At 52.7% G+C, this 19,900-nt stretch overlaps 1 protein-coding gene across 4 annotated transcripts in view; it reads right to left on the bottom strand.

The window, feature by feature from the left end:
- PCSK6 (proprotein convertase subtilisin/kexin type 6) overlaps positions 1-19,900 on the bottom strand; it is a 211,276-nt gene that overhangs the window by 109,175 nt on the left and 82,201 nt on the right. For 3 of the 4 annotated variants that reach the window (XM_059879305.1, XM_024982014.2, XM_024982015.2), the window contains one exon: positions 11,644-11,748. In XM_059879305.1, the coding sequence (XP_059735288.1) occupies positions 11,644-11,655 (12 nt within the window). In that variant the 5' untranslated portion in view covers positions 11,656-11,748. Of the gene's footprint in view, positions 1-11,643; positions 11,749-13,735; positions 13,791-19,900 lie in introns of those variants that run through there. The other variant, XM_059879306.1, reaches the window with a different exon arrangement.

Below are 19,900 nucleotides of genomic sequence, written 5' to 3'. Positions count from 1 at the left end.
CTGATTCCCACCCAAGACCAGCCCCTCCCCCCCCGCCACACACACATACATACACCTCCACTCAGACACAGAGCTCTGCTTCAGGGGCCCCTCAGGCTGGAACCCAGAGCCAGTGGACCTTTCCAGGAGGGTCAGGGGTGCCGGTGATCCCCAGCCAAGTGCCTGAAACTGTGGCTTTCCCAAGGGGCACCTCATCGTGAACAGTAAGGCTGTTCATGACAAAAGAACACACAGTTCAGGACCCTAAGGACATGTCGTCTGTGGAACCAATTCCTGCGCAGAGCTCGGAAACGAGCCAGAGCAGACCAGCCACAGTTGCTGAGACTGAAACCATGATGAAAAAACTCCCAACATCTGAAGGTCCAGGACCAGATGGCTTCACAGGTGAGTTCTAGCAAACACTTAAGAGATAACACACATCCTTCTGAAGTGAAAGTCCCTCAGTCATGTCCGACTCTTTGTGACCCCATGGACTGTATAGGAATTCTCCTATACAGTCCCTGGAATTCTCCAGGCCAGAATGCTGGAGTGGGTAGCCTTTCTCTTCTCCAGGGGATCTTCCCAACCAAGGGATTGAACCCAGGTCTCCTGCATTTTGGGTGGATTGTTTACCAGCTGAGCCACAAGGGAAGCCCAAGAATACTGGAGTGGGTAACCTATCCCTTCTCCAGTGGATCTTCCTGATCCAGAAATCGAACCAGGGTCTCCTGCATTGCAGGTGGATTCTTTACCAACTATAAGGGGAGCCTTCTGAAACTTTTCCCAAACCACTGAAGAGGAAGGAACACAGGCGGTGAGCTGGTGATGATGGCGAGTCGGGCTGGGTCGGGGCTGATCGTGAGCTCTTCCTGCCCCGAGAGGCCGGAGCACAGGGAACGTTGTCCTGTTCTGCTGGCAGCCTGCCCATTTTACATGGCAGTTTCACTTCTGGTTGGCTCACTAGGGCCCTCAGAACTTCTAGGTGCTCAGACCTTTTGGTGAAGATGGCAGGAGAGACTGTGGTGCACTCTGGCTACCTGTCAAGGCCAAGGGTATATACTCAGGGAAGACTGCAGATCCGCGGCCTGGGTCACATTAAGATACATATGTGGCAATTGTGTGCAGGGTGAGAGCTGAGCTGTTGGGTGGGGCCCCAGCCTTCTTAGGAAGAGGACTGATCGCTCTGAAAAACCTTCAGGTCCGTGAAGGAAGGAAGAGACAAGAAAGTTCCTGCTGGCTCTCCATAACTCTCATTAGGTTTCACAGGGAGTTGATTGCGGCCTCCCAAAGGTGCTTTCACTCACCCAGAATGGGGGGAACGTGGCCTGATTCAGGAAGAGGGTCTCTGCAACTGTAATCAGCTAAGGCTCTGAAGACGAGGTCATGCTGGATTATCTGGTTGTGCCCTGAATCCCACGACAAGCATCCTGACAAGGGACAGGCAGGGGAGACTAAGACCGAGGAAAGTGAGGCCTTGGGAAGAAAACAGCTCCAGGAGCACCTTGACCTGCCAGGAGCTGCAGGTGGCAAGGCAGGACCCCCCAGCGGGACCACATCTGCCAGTACCATAGCTCTGGAGCTCTGAGACAATATGCTTCTGGTGTCTGAAGCCCCCAGTTGGTGGTCACTTGCTATGGCCATCCTGGGATCACAGCCTTGATCAGGGCTGAGGTGTTACATGTCTGAGAATTCATGAGGCTGTCCTACCTAACATCAGACCTGGAGCCCCCAGAGGAGGGGCTGAGGGCTGTAGCAGGGGCGCTGGCGTGGGGACTTCACCAAAACAGAGGGGCCATCCCAGGGTGCCCACTGCTACCAGCTCTGGCTGGAGCCCCCACCCTAACCGCCCTTCCCTGCGCATCACTGGGCCCTGGACACCTGCCCCTGCTGTCCTCTCAAACTAAAGCTGCCCCAAAAGTGGTTCCTGCCCGCTCACCCAGGGCCCTCTCACTGCCTGATTCTCCTAAATCAGTGGCACTAAAACCCACTGTCTCCCCTCAACCCCCCAAGTCAGGACAAAGCAGGGATCCTCTCCAACACAAGAGTCTCCTAAAGGCGTCAGGACCCCATCACCCACAGCTCATCGTGGCTGCCATGCCCCCAGCATCTGGAGGTCACATGACTCTGGGAGGGTCCCTGCTCCATGACTGACACCTGGCACAGTCTGACCCCTGCCCAGGGCCCCTCTGGCCTGGCCTCCAGCCCGCAGGCCTGGTTGCATAGTGGGTGCCTCTTCACTGTGTTCCTCTCTACCATCCTCACCAGGGAACCGTGCCCTGATACCTGGGCCAGCCGGGGTGGGCCACCAGGCTCCTGTGCCCTGAGCGTGTCTGTGCAGTGACACTGCTGACATGGAGGACGTGGACACAGACTCTTCAGGAGCCACCACCCTGCTCCCCAGGAGGGAAGGATGTGCCTTGGTCATGCGAGTCTCTCCAGCTCTCAGCCTGTAACAGGGTCCTTGTCCTCTGTCTTCCTTAAATGGCAAAATGACCCCTGATGCTGAAAAGGGAAGCATGTCTTCTGGGGCTGGGGCTCCCCTGATCTGGCTTGTCCAGCACCGCCCACAGCTCTGGCTGGACATGTCCAGGTCTTTATGACCACCCTCTGCTCCCCACTGGCCTATGTGAAGCCAGGGCTGCATTTCGCTCACCACTGTACTTGTGTGTGCCAGGCGATGTGAGGCATACAGTAGGAGTTCACTAAATGCTCTCTGAATGAAGGAAAGACATTAAATGAATAAGCTTTAGATTCAAATATAGCCATAGACAGACTTTCGAAACCACTGTGGAGCAGAGCGCGCGACTGGGTCTCCATGACCACCAGGGGAGCAGTGTGGACTCTGTGCAGAAGACTGGTGCTTTGGGTTTGCCGCATTTGAGCCCAGCTCAGCACAGGTTATCTTGTCTGGGCAAGCCTTTATAACCCGTGTAAAGCATTTTCATTTCTTCAGTCATATTTTGAAGCTGAAACATCACTCTGACTTTTTCTTTTATCCATTTTCTGCATGTTTCCTGTTAAACATTTTCATCATGAGACTTTACCATCTTCTCAAGATGAGGTGAAGAGCAGTGCGTACTTTGGGAGACAACACCTCCTCCAGCTCTCTTCTTAAGAAGTCAAGTTAAAATCTGGCATCCGCTAAATGTCACTCTGCACTTGAGAGGAGGTAAACTTAAAAGATGCTGAGAAAGAGGTCATGTAAATGAGCAGGACCCTAGAACGGCCTTGAAAACTGTGAGTTATCAGGCCATGCCGTGCCCAAGTGTTGTGTGGGCAGGAGGCCCACACCCTCTTCCCTTGGGCTGCTGGGCCAGAAGGCAGCCAGCAGGTCGTCCCGGGTGCAACAAGTGACAAGGGGCTGTTCTGAAACTTTGTCCCATGAAAGAATGCCACCAGAGCAAGAATAGCCCTTGCACTCCACCCAAAGCCACTGCACACCTGTGCTCTGCTTACTGCCCTCCACCACCCACAGGCCCTGCCTGCTAGGGAAGCTCTGAGCCATCACCAGGAGCTGGTGGGGCCAAGAAGGGGCCCTGGGGGCTCTGCTCAGAGAAAGAATGAAGGACAACAGCCCTTCTCTGAGACCCTTGTGACCACTCTCCCAGACCTCCACCAACTCAAGGGGAAGAGCAGGAACTGAATCAAGCTGCCTGCCTCCTCACAGCCCCCACGCTCAGCCTGTGACATGGAGTTCTATTCAGGTCCCGTGTTCATGCACAGCAAGAGAGACAGTTCTGGTCCGCCTTCCCCTCTCTCCCCACCTTGGTGTCCTCGAAGTGAGGGATGCATCCTTCTGTTACCGGGGAAGGATGGAGACTCCCTCTCCTGTGTGTTGTGACAGAGCCAGCCATGCCTGCAGACCAGGGCAAGTCTCTGGAAGTCACGAGAGGCCAGACTCCAAGTGTCTGGGGCCCAGATCCGAAGGCCTCTTCCAGGAGAGAGGCGAGCGGCAGGCACGCTGGGAAAGTAAACCTGTGACCCTGTCGTCTGCGCCTCAGCCTCCAGCCTGTGTAGTGAGGGTCAGATCAGCCTGTCTGGGGCCCCTGCGTGTGAAGGCCTGGATGCTCACATCCCAAGTCCCATCAATCCTGAGTGCTCCACACACCTGTTGCAGCACGTGCTGGGCCAGCTTTCTACCAGCTGAGAAGCAGTGAGATGTGAACTCATGGCATGAGGACCCACAGAAAGGAAACCACGCTCCCTGACCAGAGCACATCACCTTAGTGTGTGACGTGCTCCTTTTCTGAGGACAGGCCATGGATTGCATGTGTAGGAAATGAGCAGTTGCCAAGTGGGGGCTTCCTGCCCAGCATCCAGGGTCCCTGGAGGGTGGAGGGGCAGGCTCAAGTCCCAGGAGCCCCAGAAGCTGTGTGTAGAGCCGTGTAGATGTGAGCTTGGGTGTCTTTCCTCCTCTGAGAGAAACGGTGTCCACAGCCTTCATCAGCCTTTCCAAGAGGCCTGTGATTCTGGCACAGTTAAGAAGAAGCACAGAGGCCAGCTTGCAGAGGTGGAGAGTGATCGGAGACAGAGGACTGACACCCCCCCGCCAGCTGACCTCCTGGGGCAGAGGGCACCAGCCTCCTTAAAGAGAGTCTCAGGGAGACACCTGAGCCCTCTGAGGTACCATGTGGGGTGGGGAGGAGATGCCAGGCTGCTATGTGAACCCAAGAGCCTGGGCAGTAGAAGAGACAGAAGAGAAGGAAGTCAAACCAGAAAATTCAAAGCTGATCTAATGCAGCCTAGACGCAACTCCCCGCCCCCCTAATCCCCCCACAGGACAGAGGCCACTGGGGACCCAGGCACATCTCTACTCCTTCAGCTTGCCAGAGCACAGGCCACCTCTCAAATCCTCCCTGTCAAAGTTGAAGGACAGGGGCCCAGAGGTGTCCGCTCATCGCTGGTATGAGCCGGCACCACCCACCTGCAAATGCAGGAGACAAGACCGGACTCAGGAGGTCAGGGTCCTTGATTATATGAGTTCTCCCTTTCCTGAAAGGAAAGGGGAAGCTCTCCCCACCTGCCCTGTGCCCTGAGGATCACAAAATGGACAGGGGGCTGGAGCGCTGACTCCAGAATCACCAGCCAGACAGGGGTGCCCAGCCGGCCCACGTCAGTGCTTCTGCCGTCTGGTCAATTAAAGCCCTCTTTAGGGCTTTTGTCACAATTTAACCAAGACCACAAGGTACTTCTGAAGTTGGGCATTCGGCAGTCGAATGACAGGGACTCAGGATCACTGGGCAGTGGGGATGCTGCCAGACCCGAGCATCCTGGTGGGTATTTCTCCCTCAGAGCCACAGGCCTGGGGACCCAGAAACACCTTTCTCGAACATCCCTGGGTGATGGACTATGGGGGGGGTCTGGATTCCTCACTCCCCGTGCTGGGCCAGTCTGGGCACCAGAACTCACATCCAGGGCTGACCGCAGGCCAGTCTCAGCTGACATAAGCTCATCAAGAAATTTCCACCCTCACCTCAGGGTCAGTATCACAACCTCTGTGCAGCATGAAGAAGGTTCCCTTTTTCCCTCATTGCCACCACCACAAGGGAACATAAATTAGACAAAAATAGGATAATATGTAAAGTTACTCTTGTTAAAAAAAAAAGTCATCACATAAAAAGAAGTCTATGAGAAAACAGTAACAGATACAACTTGCTATGTGAACCTACCCTGTGAAAATTGACATCTGCTTCAGTAAACACTGAGGGTCCATCTGCTATTCACCGGGTGGCCTGTCGGACTTGGGAGTGAAAGCAAGTGAGGGTGGCCAGGCCCTGAGAACGTGACTCACCCTCCCCAACCCCCAACCGCCCAGGCACAGCACGGGCTACTTGCATCTGAACCCAGCCATCTCTCCCCGCACCTCTCTGCAGCTCCTGGGCCTGGAATCCCAGGCCTCCTGGGAATGACCTGCAGTTCCCAGCAGCCCTGTGCCAGTCCTGGTCACTAACAGATTCCCAGCAAACGAAGATTCCCTCTTCACTCCCACAAACTCTGCCGAGCTTGGGCCCTTGGTCCTGGCAGTTTCTGGGGCGGCTGGAAACAGATTTACAGGAACAAGAGCAGGACCTAGGGCTGAGGGTCTGTCTGCTGCTCTGGATGGGCTCGCAGTGCTGGGAACCCCAGGGAGGAGGATGCCCGTGGGTTCCCAAGCCCAGTAAGACAGCGCGTGCCCTGCAGCAGTGGGCAGCTCCAAACGTGGCCGGATGAGCTCTGGCCCTGTGGCTTTCGTGCCGGGACAATATCTAGACAGCCTGGACCCCTCCGCTCCAGGAGTCCCAGGGACCTCACAGACCCAGAGTGCGGACCTCCCACCACTTAGAGCAGCGCCCTGAGCCAGCTCCCAGTGGGAGGGCGCACAGGCTGAGACTGAGGAGACACCAGGGGAGGCAGTGTATGCACAGGCTGGTGGAGGAAGTGAAGATGTCATCCGATGAGGATCACAAAGCCCAGCCTGGCTGCAGGGAGGCCAGACCAGGGGGCCTGGGCAGGATGTCCCGGGGCGGCAGCACCACAACAAGGGCTGGGCAAGGATGCCCACAGCTGGCCAGTGAAAGGGGCTGTGCGGCATCCAGGCAACAGAGGACAGGGCTGGGGTAGGGGTGCAGGTGGGGATGCAGGACAAGGCCAGGACGGGGCTGCCCAGGTGGAGGAACGAGAGTGGGGGAGGCGCAGCTTCTCTCTGAGACAGAGCTGTGGTTGGAACATTACTTAGCTTTGGGACACGGTGACTGTAGGACTCTTGGAGGCATGTAAGTGGGACTGTGGGACTTTTTGAAGCATATAAGTGGAAGTGTGAGCCTGCTGGTGAAATCATAGAGCACCATCTTTTAAAGCCTATTTGAAAATTCTGTTTGCCAGTTCATAGCAGCCAGAGTCCACTAGACCCAGCGGGGTTGTGCTGAAGTGTGCAGACAGCTGAAGGCCTCCCCACCCGACATGGGCGGACCCATCGGGCTGTGTGTGGCAGTCCACCCCACTCCCCAGTCCAACCCATCCCATCCCACAGTTCATCAACCCCCAAATCAATGCAGCCACTTCCTGTCCACATGCTGGTATTTGCCAGGAACTTTCTGTTTGTTTGCACACCCAGTGGCTCTAGCACACAAAACTCAGATAAAAGTCCCTCTGTGGTTAATGGAAAGATCAGCTTCAGTGTTGCATCACTGCTGGAGGAGAACCTGAAGCTGATGAAGCTCTGGGGCAAAGTCCTGTCCCACAAATAGCATGCCCACCCTGGCCCTGGAAATCACTTCCCAGCTCCCAGGCGCTGAAGGGCTGGAGCAGAGAGTCAACCCGAAGCCTCCCACCACTCCATGAGGAGCCACTGAGGGCCCCTGACAACATCTTTATCCTTCCATTTCCGTCATTGATCTGGCTGAGCACACAGTGGGAGGGCTGAGCCAGAGTCACCACTCTAAAATGTAAGGCTTGGAAGACTCAACATCCAACTATCAGCCAGCTTGGAACCTAGTCAGAACAAGTAATTTTTAAAACATTTGGGAGCCCTTACAGCTATTGGCTGGTGCTTCTGTAACATCCACCCTGCTCCAGACTCTTGGCGAAAGAACAAGTTAAAAACAAATGCTTTCAGTTGGCTTAAATGACAGCCCTTTGGAGAAACCCAGCGACTGATACCGCACCCGGAGAGCAGGCTGGCTGTTCTCCCAAGAAGAGAGAGGGCTGGCCCACCAGGCTCTTCGAGCAAAATGACCCTTTTCAAAGGCGGTTTAAAACACCAAGTAAAGGTGATTAGGGACAACAACTGCACGACGCTGGTACAGGGTCAGGGCAGAGATGCCTAAAGAATGTGCGTGCATGTGACTGAAGTCTTCAATCTTCCCTCCCGCTGGTGTTCTGTTCGGTTCTGTTTAACAAATGTACGCTGTATCAGCTTTTAGGCGAAGTAGGGGTGAGCTTTAAATTCCATCACTTATCAAAGCAATTGTATACAATAGGGACTGGAGCTAATTAAAATAAAATACCGTCTGCATTCGATTGAACTTTATCCTAAGCCCTATAACATTCATCTCCAGTTTGGTCATTCAAACACGATGGCAACTGCATTCCAATGACGCTGGATAGTATTAAATCATCTTTTCCTTTTTTTAATATTAATTACACAACTCTCTGATTGCGAAGGTGTCACAAAACACTTCGCTAATTTGGGAAAGCATCCTAGTGCACTGCAGGAAAAGATAACACTAAACATCTCTGTAAATAGCTAATTTTACCTGATATTTCATTACAATGACTTGGTAGAGTAAATATTAGTCAGACTGACAGCTAATTGATTTGGTTTGCATTAAAACTAGACTGATTTAAACGGAGGCGTTTCAGTTGGCGATTCTGAATTTGTCATTGGTTCCATTGTCTATATGCTCTCCCTGGGGCTAAATATTTAATGAGAACTGTGGGAAACAATCGCAATCACGTGGGCCTTGTGGGCACTGGAATGCGCGGCTGTTTACCTTTTCTCTCCTCCTCTGTTGGCAGGATGCTCCCACAGCAGCTCTGCCAGGAGCTGATTAAGAAGCTCTGCATAAAAAGGATTTTTAATTTGAAAAAAGTTAACTGGCACTGCCTGTGGGAGTTCCTCCCCTCTTCTTCGAGGCCACAACTGATCACCGGGAGCCCCTGCCCGCAGACCCAGAGTGAACGCAGTGCCTGGAACCCACCCACACGGCACAAGCCCATCACCACAGATGCCAAAGAGGAGCTAGCTGGGGCCCACCCCAAGTCCTGCCCAGCTGTCTCCTGCAGCCTCACAGCCAGGCCCCATGTCTGGCCCTGCTGGGGCCACGGGCCAGAGGACCACCAGGTGGGCATCTCTGCGTTCCTGGACACAGGGTCACACTCAGCAGGTGCACAGTTAGTAATTCTGAAAGGAAGGGTGGAACAGTTGAGTTGAATACCTTTAAAAGGTTTACAATTTAGACACTAGAAAAGAGTGAATCCCCCTACCCACCCACCCCCATGCCAAAACACAGGTTACATCTCCTATTTCACTTCTGCCATAGTTTTAACAATTGAGAAGCCACTTAGTTCTCCAAAATTCCTCGGAAATGAGACAGGCAGAGGCCTGGGGCCCTTCACTGAGGTGCTTGTACCTGCACAAACCTCTCCTCCAGCAATAAAATACAGAGAAAGTGTATGGGACTAAAAGTAACTGCATGCATGCACAGTTGGGGGAAATTCCAGACAAGATACAAAAAGACTAAAAACCCAGCTGCCACTTCTGAAGAGCCTGGAACAGAAGCAGGGGACTGCACATGCCCCCTGCACTCAACACCACCAAAGGGGCGGGAGGACCACCTAAGCCACCCCTCCAGCCTGACCCTGAACACACCCTGACCCTCACCCCATATAAGGAACCACCTCCCCCCACCCCACCCACATTGGGAAGCAAGCAAGCAAGGGAGCCTGTTGTTTGTTCCTGCTCTCTCTGCTGCAGCAGGGGCCCCAATAAAGTCTCGCCTAAATCTCTTGTCTGGCCTCTGATCCATTTCTATCGGTGGTGGGGAGGCCAAGCATCCTGTTGGGCAGGAGAAAGGGAATCAAGAAACTTCCCAACCAGGGACAGCCCTGCAAGAATCTGCCTTGCAATGCCAGAGACAAGGTTTCCATCCCATGTTGGGGATCTAAGATTCCACATGCTCCAGAGCCCAAGTGCTGTAACTGGAGAGCCCAGACGCTGCAACTACTGAGCCCACTCACCACAACTAGAGAGTCTGCGTGCTGCAACTAACACCAGATGCAGCCAAATAAATTATTTAAAATAAATAAAAGACATGTAGTCAAATAAATAAATGACAAAGAATCCTACCATCCCATCCTGTTCTCATGCACATCTCTATGGGGGGGGGATGTCCCCCATGCAAACAGCATCCCTTCGCTTTGACTCTCCCTGTGGGAACAGTAACTCCAAACAAGCATGCTGTTCTCACAAGACAGACCTCTGCGTGCTTAAGAAAAACTGTGGAGGGCACGGCAGCAACTCCCTTCTGAGCTTAGACAGGTGAGGAGCCCCTGCGAACCTCAGCACCGCCCCCACCACCAGCTGCAAGGACCCCCATGTGTCTTTGTGGTGGCCATGCACTCTGCACTCAGCCCTATGGTGACATGGGGTCTGCTCACTCTTCTCCAATGGCCCGTCCTGTGCGACTTAGCCACTACCACCTGGCTTCGCTTCTGAGAGGAAAAAAAATGCACCAGCCCCTGTGAAAAGTGTCCTTCCAGCTCTGTGGTGTGAACACACACACCGGGTGGGAGGAGGCACATAAGGTGCCCTTCATAAACACAAACTTCCTCTTAGCTGTGAGGGAAGAATGGGATTAGCACAGTGTTTGATTCTATCTCCTTCTGTTTGTCCACCCACCCACCATGCATCCGACCATCCTCGTACCCACCCATAAAGTGAACTCAGAACCATGCACTGTGTGTCCACCTTATCAGAGCCCAGCTTATGGATGGGCTGGCTCATGCACTGGGATGACTTCCCCATGCTCTTGAAACCAGAAATCACAAAGTTGTAACCGGAGAAGCATTCCCAGGACAAACCATCTCTCCCATCAACACAAGAGGAGCCACGATGGTGGCGGGGTGGTGGGGGTGGGGTGAGGTGGGGGGTGGTGCTTGGGACACCACCACGGCCAGCTTCTCTGCAGAAACTTTACTATCCACGTTCTCTGGGGATCCCTGCAGGAACACCCCATACCTGCTTGGGAGTCTAAATGAACACTCTGCACACTGCTTTTAGGAGAGGGTGATTTCCATGTTCTAAAACTACAGTTTACCAATGGCCTCATTTGTTTGTTGTGGCCGTAACTTCTTGTCACTTGCACTTCACCATCCCTTGTAGCTCTCAATGCCCTGTGACATATCATGTATATTTCTATAGACTGTCAGCCCCACCGTCCACTCCAATGGCCCTGATATGGACATACAGGGACACACAGCAGGTATTCCAAAATCACCTGGTGAATGAATGAGGCCATCAAAGGCTCACTTGGCCATCTTACATCTTTAATCTTACCAAGTATCTGCTGACCCATGAGTCAAATATTAATCTCAAATCTATGTAGAAAGTATGATTAACCACTGATAAATAAGAATTATACTAAAAACGTTATTAGCCTCTTTTCAAATTACATCTGTTTTCATCTCAAAGATCACAGGGATTTTTAAAGAAAAAGCTACGTTCACTGCCCAAGTTTTCAAGTTCATGGTAACCATTAAGATATGTGTTATGACAACCACAAAAACACCTGCCTATCCAAACTCTAATTTCATTATTAAAATGACAGTTTGAATTCCATAGCCTTTATGGGTAAGATGCACACATTTATCTCCGCTAATTACTATGTGTTTTGTTGAATTTTAAAGATTTAAAATGATAGCCCTATAGTCATTTGATTGTTGTTTCAAACAGAAGTCAAGAATTTAAATTCTCAAGTCTTACTAAGGACCCAAATATTTGGAGTTTTGAAATGCTCTGATATGTAGCTGCACATCTGTTTTGTTTTGTTCAGAGAGGAAAACTTAGGGTCATGGAGAAGCTCATTAAAATTCAGACTTGGGCATTTTCAGAACCAGAGACACAAACAACCCACACACGACACTCTAGGTCCTCAGACAGCATCTGCCCAGGGAGCGGAGCTGTACCTGGGGGTCCATCCTGAGGAAGGTGTGAGGGCCTCTGCTGCTCAAGGTGGACCTCTTAAAGGTTTTGCTGTGATAAAAGTGGTAGTAATCGTCCAGGTTTCCAATCTGCAAAACAAGAAGCAGGATACCACCAATCAGTATGGTCTCACCAAACCCTGCCTCTCAGAACACCTCCCCCTCCTCTGAGAGACCCATTCTGCCCCCAGAGCGAGATCACCCTCCATGACACTCCCCCGCTCACATCCCTGCCACAGATTCTAGGTCTGTGAATGTCAACTCGGAGACCCCTTTCTGGATAAACACTAGGTGGTATTTCCGATGAAGTACATGCTCCCCAGATCTTGCAGTGAGTTTGTATCATTTAAAGTTTGTATTACCATAGCCAAGTTATTTTAGACAAGAATTCCTGTTCATTTTGGGTTAAGCATCCCTGAAGCAGCTCAGTTCGTGTCAAGTCAGGTCTAAGTCTACACCAAACACTCATTTATAAACAAACTCCATGCTCTCTGCCCCCCAGGGTACACTGAGACATCTAAGAATGAATGTCCGTTCCCAAGTGCAGCAAGGAGCCAAGGCAAACACGCAGCCCCATCTGCTTGGGGACTGCGGAAAGGTCAGCTGAGAACACCCGAGTCCCATGGTGTCCCGGCTCTCGGCCAGCAGCGGTCTGTCAGGGTGGATTTCAGCTGGAGGGCTGGAGGGGACGTGGTAGGCTGCTCCTGCACCTCCTCCCGCCATCCCAGCCCCGACCTGCCTCGTGTCTCACAACCCTGGAGCATCAGGACACTGTGCTCAGGAGGCCTGCCTCTCCTAAATTCCACTGGCTGCTGGAAACAGCTGGCTGGGCACGAGCCCTGAGCAGAGCCTTGTCACTGAAGATGGAGCAAATGCTACACAAACTCTCAGGCTGCCCTCCTCAGGCGGAACCATCCTAGTTTCTCTTCCAGCTCCTGAGGAGAGGATGGATTTAAGACAGACTGTCCTCTGCAGCAGTCAGATGTCATGGTGACAAGCCTGGTTTCAGCCAGACAGGCCTCATCCAAACCTTGTCCGCTCCCTTCACCATGCATGATCCTGTGATCCTGAGCAAGATTCCCCTCCTGCAAACCTCAGCTCCTTACATGTACAGTGGGGATAAAACTACATACCCCAAGAACTTGTTTAAGCAGGACTAATGTCCACCCAATTCACCATGACCTTCCGCTGCCCCTCTTCCTGCTCACAGACACTGCATCTGTCCAGTGCAGTGGACGGGACCAGGCAGAGACCTAAAGGGACATGGAGATGCTGAGCAGCCATTTCCACGTCTTTCCACAAGAAGACTGCGCAGGTGTCTACAGAGAGAGCCTGCTTGACTGTACCCTTTACCCTCATATCCAGAAAACCCAGCAGTCCGGCTGCATCCTGCTTTTCAGTTTCCAGAGACACCGCTTGTCCTTGAAATGAAGAACCTCCTTGTTTGCTCAAGCTTGCTCCAGGGTGTTTCAGTTGTTTTCAAGCACAGAACAGCGAACACCATGACAGCTATAAAGGTTAGCCAGTTAAGAGTCTATATGGTGTCTGCCTAATTTAGTGCCTTGAACACAGTTGCTGTTCAGGAAATCCTGGCTGTATTAGGAGCTGGAATTCTCACCCTGGCTCCTCCAAACCCTCCCTGGGCCTGGGATACACCCTGACTCAGCTTTACCTGCTGCGGAATCTGGGCTTCAGACCCTCTCTTAGTCTCCTTCTGAGAACAGTAACTACTATCTTCAAGGTTTGTTCCAAGACAGTCCCTCTCCCCTCTCCCCTCACTATACACACACCACACACACATACACATACCACTTATACACACACTCACACACATACACACACACCAAACATGCATACCTCACATACACCACACACACACTACACATACACTGCGTGCACATACCACACATACACTGTACATACACACGCATCACACATATACCACACATACACACACACACACCACACGCGAACTTCCCTGGAGGCTCAGTGGTGAAGCATCCGCCTGCCAGTGCGGGAGATCTGGGTTCAATCCCTGGGTCAGAAAGATCCCCTGGAGAAGGAAATGGCAACTTACTTCAGCATTCTTGCCTGGAGAATCCCATGGACAGAGGAGCCCGGCGGGCTACAGTCTGTAGGGTCACAAAGAGTTGGACACCACTGAGCGACTAAACAACAACAATACACGCACACGTACACATATACAGAGTCGGGCACAGCTCTTCATATACAAAGAGCCAGCAAAGTACCTGGCAGGCAGGAAGTGCTCTATACGTGGTTTTCTGCAATTATGACTCTTGGTTCATTTTCGACTTCAAGCATCTTTTCAACCATCATAAACCTCATTATTTCTGCCCTGTTTTGCACAGAAGCACTCTTATTTCTCCTCCTACAGTTAACTGCTCACTTTTTCACTGAAGTTAATTGTTATGTCTGTCAAAGGGCTCCTCCTAGAGCAAGCCAAGCTGTTATTTAACAACAATGCAGCTTTAACTTACAGCCATGTTTAATCCACAAGTGGCCACCATCCCTGGGAGATATATCACAACTTTGGGTCTTTTAACTCCAGGTGTTCAAATCAATTTCCACTCAGGACATGGAGAAACTAAGAGCTGAATCCAATGTGCTGACAAGGGGAGGGATTAATTTCAGAGCTGCCAACTATAAGCACTGGGCTTCTTAGGTAGAAAGGTGGTTAAGAATCCATCTGTCAATGTAGGACACACAAGAGACGCAGGTTCAATCCCTGGTTTGGGAAGATCCCCTGGAGGAGGAAATGGCAACCACTCCAGGATTCTTGCCTGGAAAATTCCATTGACAGAGGAGCCTTGTGAGCTATAGTCCATGGGGTCGCAAAGTTCACAGGGTCACAAAGAGGCAGACACGACTGAGCATGCACTCATAGATCCTAAGTAGGCCCGCATCAGGGTAGCCCTGGACGCCACTCAGGGCAGCATCTGGCCCTAGAGCAGCCCAGCCTCTCTGCAAAGGCCAGTCCCCAGGCCGTGCAGGCCCGTGACGCTGCCCCTGTCCAGCTCCACCCTGAGCAGGGCTCAGAGGGTCTGCACTGAGGAGAGTCATTTCCATTGAGCAATTCCAGGGAAGAACAGATGGCTCCCATGGTGCTGACCAGACAAACTGCCCCGGGGGCAGCAACGGGCAATGCCACATCTATTTTGGGAACTTATGTGCAGCCCAGTATGGACGATAAAGGTCTGGGTAAGGTGCAGGGGAGAAGGGGACACCAGTCAAGGACACCCTCCCATCCTGACAACACCAGGTGCAGAAGCTGGAATCTGATTCAGGAAAAAGGGGAGTGAGTCAGGTCACTGGCTATTGGGAACTCTGACAGTTGCCACCCAGATCCTCCCAGGGTTCTGTGTGCATCTGTATACCCTCTGGGCCCTCCTGGGGCAGGATGCAGGCATGGGGAGCAGAACTTGTCCTTCCTTGAGATGAAAGATTTGTGAATGGAGCAGAACCTGTCCTTCCTTGAGATGAAAGATTTGTGAACAGGCAAACAGAGGGCAGACAGGGCATGGGACAGAAGGCTGTCTGACCCTGGAGAGACTGTGAGGGCAGGAAGAGGGAAGAGGGAGGAGGCAGGGCCAGATGCTGAGGAGGGAGTCCTGACACTGGGAGAGGCCCTGGCACCACCCTCACCTGGATGGACGTGACATCCTGAAGCCCAAGGACGCGCCATGTGGTCAACCACGTCTTGACCCACTCAAGGGCGGCAGCGGGCAGAGGACGGAGAACAGGCAAATGATCTATCTCCTGCTTATTGTGTTAGCTTTGTAAATTGTGGTAAAACAGACAGAGGGCTTTCCAGGTGGTGCTACTGGTAAAGAATCCACCTGCCAATGCGGGAGACGTAAGAAACACAGGTTCGATCCCTGGGTCGGGAAGATCCCCTGGAGGAGGAAATGGCAACCCACTCCAGTATTCTCGTGTGAAGAATCCCATGGACAGAGGAGCCTGGTGGGCCACAGTCCATGGGGTTGCAAAGAGTTGGACATGACTGAGTGACTCAGCACACAGAACAGACATAATGTTTACCACTGTCACAGTGTTTAAGTATCTATAGTTCAGGACACCAGGCACATTCACACTGTCATGCAATCATCACCATCATCATCTTGGGAACCTTCTCATCTTCCCAAACTGAAACCCTGCTTCCATTACATGTGAACTCCCACCCTCTGGGCCCTCCTGGAGCAGTGTGCGGGCATGGGGAGCAGAAACCGTCCTTCCTCGAGATGAAAGGTTTGTGAACAGGCAAATAGAGAGTAGACAGGGCACAGAATATCTGCTCTGTCTCTGTGAACCTGACAACTCTGGCTGTCTCAGGGGAGCCACTGGCTCTTCTGTGACGGGTTTGCTGCCCTACCATGATGTCCACGTTCACCCCTGTTGCCACAGGTGTCAGAACTCCCTCTGTCTTTCAGGCTGAACCACACTCTATGGTGGGCATATGCCATCATCGCTTGTCTATTAGCCCACTGATGGGCACTTGAGCTGCTTCCACCTCCTGACTGCGCTGAGTGAAGTGTGCCGTGTCTGTTGGTGACCCTGCTTTCCATCCTAGGATGTACACACAGCTCTTGTTTCTGTAAGTAAAGCTTCCCTGGGGATCCTGTCCACAGCTGCCCCCACACTGTGATGCCGAGCCCAGTGGCTGCCACAGGGACCCTTTGCCCCCTCGCCTAAAACAGGCCATGTGCAGACCTTACAGAGAAGGCCTGCCAACCTGCAACTCTAGCATTTGCTGCAGGGCGTGTCTGGGGTTGGGGTCCACCAGTCTGAGGCCAGACCACCAGTCCCCATACCGAGAGGTTCTGCTTAGGAGGTCAGCGCCTTCAGCATCTTATCTAGTCAAGGAGCTGCCTCCTCTCCAGGCACCATCCTTGTCCAGTGACCCGGTCACTCCCATCTGACTCACCCTCCCCAGCATCAGGACTGGTTGGGAGTATGAGGTTTCCAAGATGGGAAGAAGGTCAGAAAGGATCAAGAGCTAGCAGAGCAGGAAGCTCTGCTTCCCTTCATGTCCCTGCCTGAAGTGGGACGTGGCCCAGCATGGATGATGTGGCATTTACCACGTGGCTGTTTCCTGCCCCTTGACTCGCACCCCACCCCCCCCACTCAGTGACCTTCCCCACCCAGATTACGCCCTCCCGCTCAGGGCACTGTCCCTCAAGCTCACCAGGGCCTTCATGAAATAGGAGGACAGGAGAGCAAGACACTGGGGATGTGGCCACTGGCTGGGGTAAACATATGGACACTTGACTGCCCCTGGCCTCACAGGCAGCGGTCAGGGAAGAGCCACAGAGATGGCCCCACTTCACAGATGGGAAAATTGAAGCCAAGGGGGCTAAGCACAGCATTACGTTCAGACTCTCCCCACTGTGCCCAGACAGGCGACAACCTCACACTGAATGACACAGAGGCACACGGGTTAGGGCTCAGGATCACTGCAGCACTACTGGTACAGCCTCAGGGTCAGACCAACAAGAGGTGGAGTCAGAAGAGCAGACAGAGAAGTGGCGGGGGCAGGGGGCACAAAAGACATCATAAGTGCAGGGCAACCCCATGGGTAAGAAGAGGCCCTTATTTTCACTTGATTTCTGCACTGACATTAACGTGGGCACTTGTCCCAGCTCCACAGTCCCGCTGTCCCGGACACTGTGCCCCAGCCGCCATGCCTGCCCATGCCCTGCACACCACCTCCCTGGCTGGTAGCTGAGCCACCTGCTCGACTGACCCGGGGGCAGTGGCTGCTGCAGAACCCTGCTGCCCAAGTGCCCAGGCAGTCTTCTCTTCTTCCTCTCCTCCCATTCTCTCCAGCTGCTGACCAGCCCTTGCTGGCACTGAGCCCCCAGAACCTCAATCCACTCTGCCTCAGTGAATCCAATCTCCAGTCTATGAGGTGTTTTTTAAGTTTTTTTTATTCTGGCAGGGGTGGGTAGGTGTTGGTCACAACATAAAATTTTTTTAATTCCTTTTTCTTTCTCATCTGTGTTATTTCCACAATGGGTTAATCAGAGCTGTTCTCTTAGCCTACTGCACTCGCCAGAAAATGAACAATCTGCTGAGTGTGCGAGGTCCACATCTCTTCACTCAACACTGGTATGTAATTATACACATTAGTTGATAAAATTGGTAACATCAAAACCCTGGCTAAGTATTCTAAGCCAGAACACTGGAAGAAACGGGATCAAAGAACCCACAGTGAAGAGCCGGATGTGGTTCCCAACTGGGACCCTCCATGAGGCACTTTAGAAACCTAGTTCCACATGCCCTTGGTGCAAAATACAGATGGAAAACAGGCACAAAAAGAGCAGGGAACAGCAAGTCCTGTCTTCTCCTTCTCTGTGCAGCTCCCAAGGCCCCTGATTTTTGTTGGGGCTCCTGGTTCAGAACACGGCAGCCCCCTGTCCCAGGCCTCCAGCTGAGACAACACAACCTGAGCCTCACAGCAGCCTTACAAGGCAGGGGCCATCTTCACTTTCATGGTGTAGATGGGGAGACAGAGGTTCTGAGTGGTTCAGAACCGCCCCCTCACTGCACGCAGCACAGTCAGGAGGTGAATCCGAGTTCACATCCCTAACCATCACCCTTCTGCCTCTGGACATATCTCCAGCACTGTTGTCATGGTGACCCCACTCACCCTACCTGGTCCCCCGCAACACACTGTTCACAGCAGCCCAGGGCCTTGTGGGGCTCTCTCTCCTTCCTACCAGTGCAGGAACCTGGAGAGAGACCATTGTGGCCCATGCACACCTCTGATGGGTGTGTCTGTGGATGGACAGGCATAGAAATGGGTTCCTGTGTATTTATGTACATACATATGTAGATGTATGACTGCATGTGTGCACAGATGTGAGAATGTGCATATATACATGCATGTTGTACATTCAGATTTGTGTGTACCGACATTTGGTGACTGCAGCCATGAAATCAGAAGACGCTTGCTCCTTGCAAGGAAAGCTATGACAAACCTGGACAGCATACTAAAAAGCAAAGTCATCACATCACTTTGCTAACAAAGGTCTATATAGTCAAAGCTATGGTTTTTCCAGTAGTCATGTATGGATGTGAAAGTTGGACCATAAAGAAGGCTGAGAGCCAAAAAATTGATGCTTTCCAACTGTGGTACAGGAGAAGATTTCTGAGTGTCCCTTGGACTTCAGGGAGAGCAAACCAGTCAATCCTATAGGAAATCAACCTTGAGTACTCACTGGAACGACTGATGCTGAAGCTCCAATACTTTGGCCACCCGATGCAAGGGCCAACTCAATGGGAAAGACCCTGATGTTGCGAAAGATTGAAGGCAGGAGAAGGGGACAAGAGAGGATGAGATGGTTAGATAGCATCAACGACTCAATGAACATGAATTTGAGCAAACTCTGGGAGATGGTGAACGACAGGGAGGCCTGGTGTGCAAACAGGAGCGAACTCGCTGTGGCTGGGCCTGCCCCCACATGGAGGTCCTGGTCGTCGAGGTCTGGACCACCTCCGAGAGGCACCAAGCTACAGCTGAGGGTCGTGCCCCAACCCGAGGACAGCTCTTCCTAGGAGAAGGCCCTTCCACTTCTTGCCTGGCCCTTCCCCACTGGCCTACCAGACCCCCAGCCCCCACCCAGCATGCTGAGCTGGGAAGGCTGTGCCGACCCCCACAATCAGAGCATCACCCTGAACTCAGCACCATCTTGCTGTCCTCACCCTTACCAGACCCCCTCCTCCTGAGGAGTCCCTCCTCTGGGTGAAGGTACCACTGTCCTCCCAGGCATCCATCACCAAGCCCCCCAAAGAGACAGCCTGAAGGGTTCTCAAGTCTGGTGGCTCCCTGTTGCCCCCATCATGGGGCAGGGCCCTACTGCCTCCTAGCCTCCATTACAGTCTCCACCACACCACCATCCCTGCCTCCTGGAGGAGCAGAAGCCCATGGGCTCCTCACAGGGCATATGCATGTCTCCATGACCAAGCCAGGTCAGCTCTCCTTCTGGCACAGGCCTGGCCTCGCCAGCATCACCCCTGTACTCTAGTGATGTTGCTGTGTGTGAGGGACCCTTGCTTGCTTTCACACCCCCAAGCCTGCTCACGCCAGCCATCTCACAACAAGTCTACCTCCTGCTCTGATTTTAACCATCACCTCAGCTGTTATGGCCCCCAGGAAGCCCTCTTGGACCTCCCAGAGCCTAGTGTGCCTACATGTGCCCATTATAGCCCATCTTCTGTCCCT

The sequence above is a fragment of the Bos taurus genome, chromosome 21 (assembly GCF_002263795.3).
Source record: "Bos taurus isolate L1 Dominette 01449 registration number 42190680 breed Hereford chromosome 21, ARS-UCD2.0, whole genome shotgun sequence".
NCBI classification, from domain to species: Eukaryota; Metazoa; Chordata; class Mammalia; order Artiodactyla; family Bovidae; genus Bos; species Bos taurus.
Note: the sequence above shows the minus strand (reverse complement) of the source record. Positions and strands in the feature narration are given on the sequence as shown.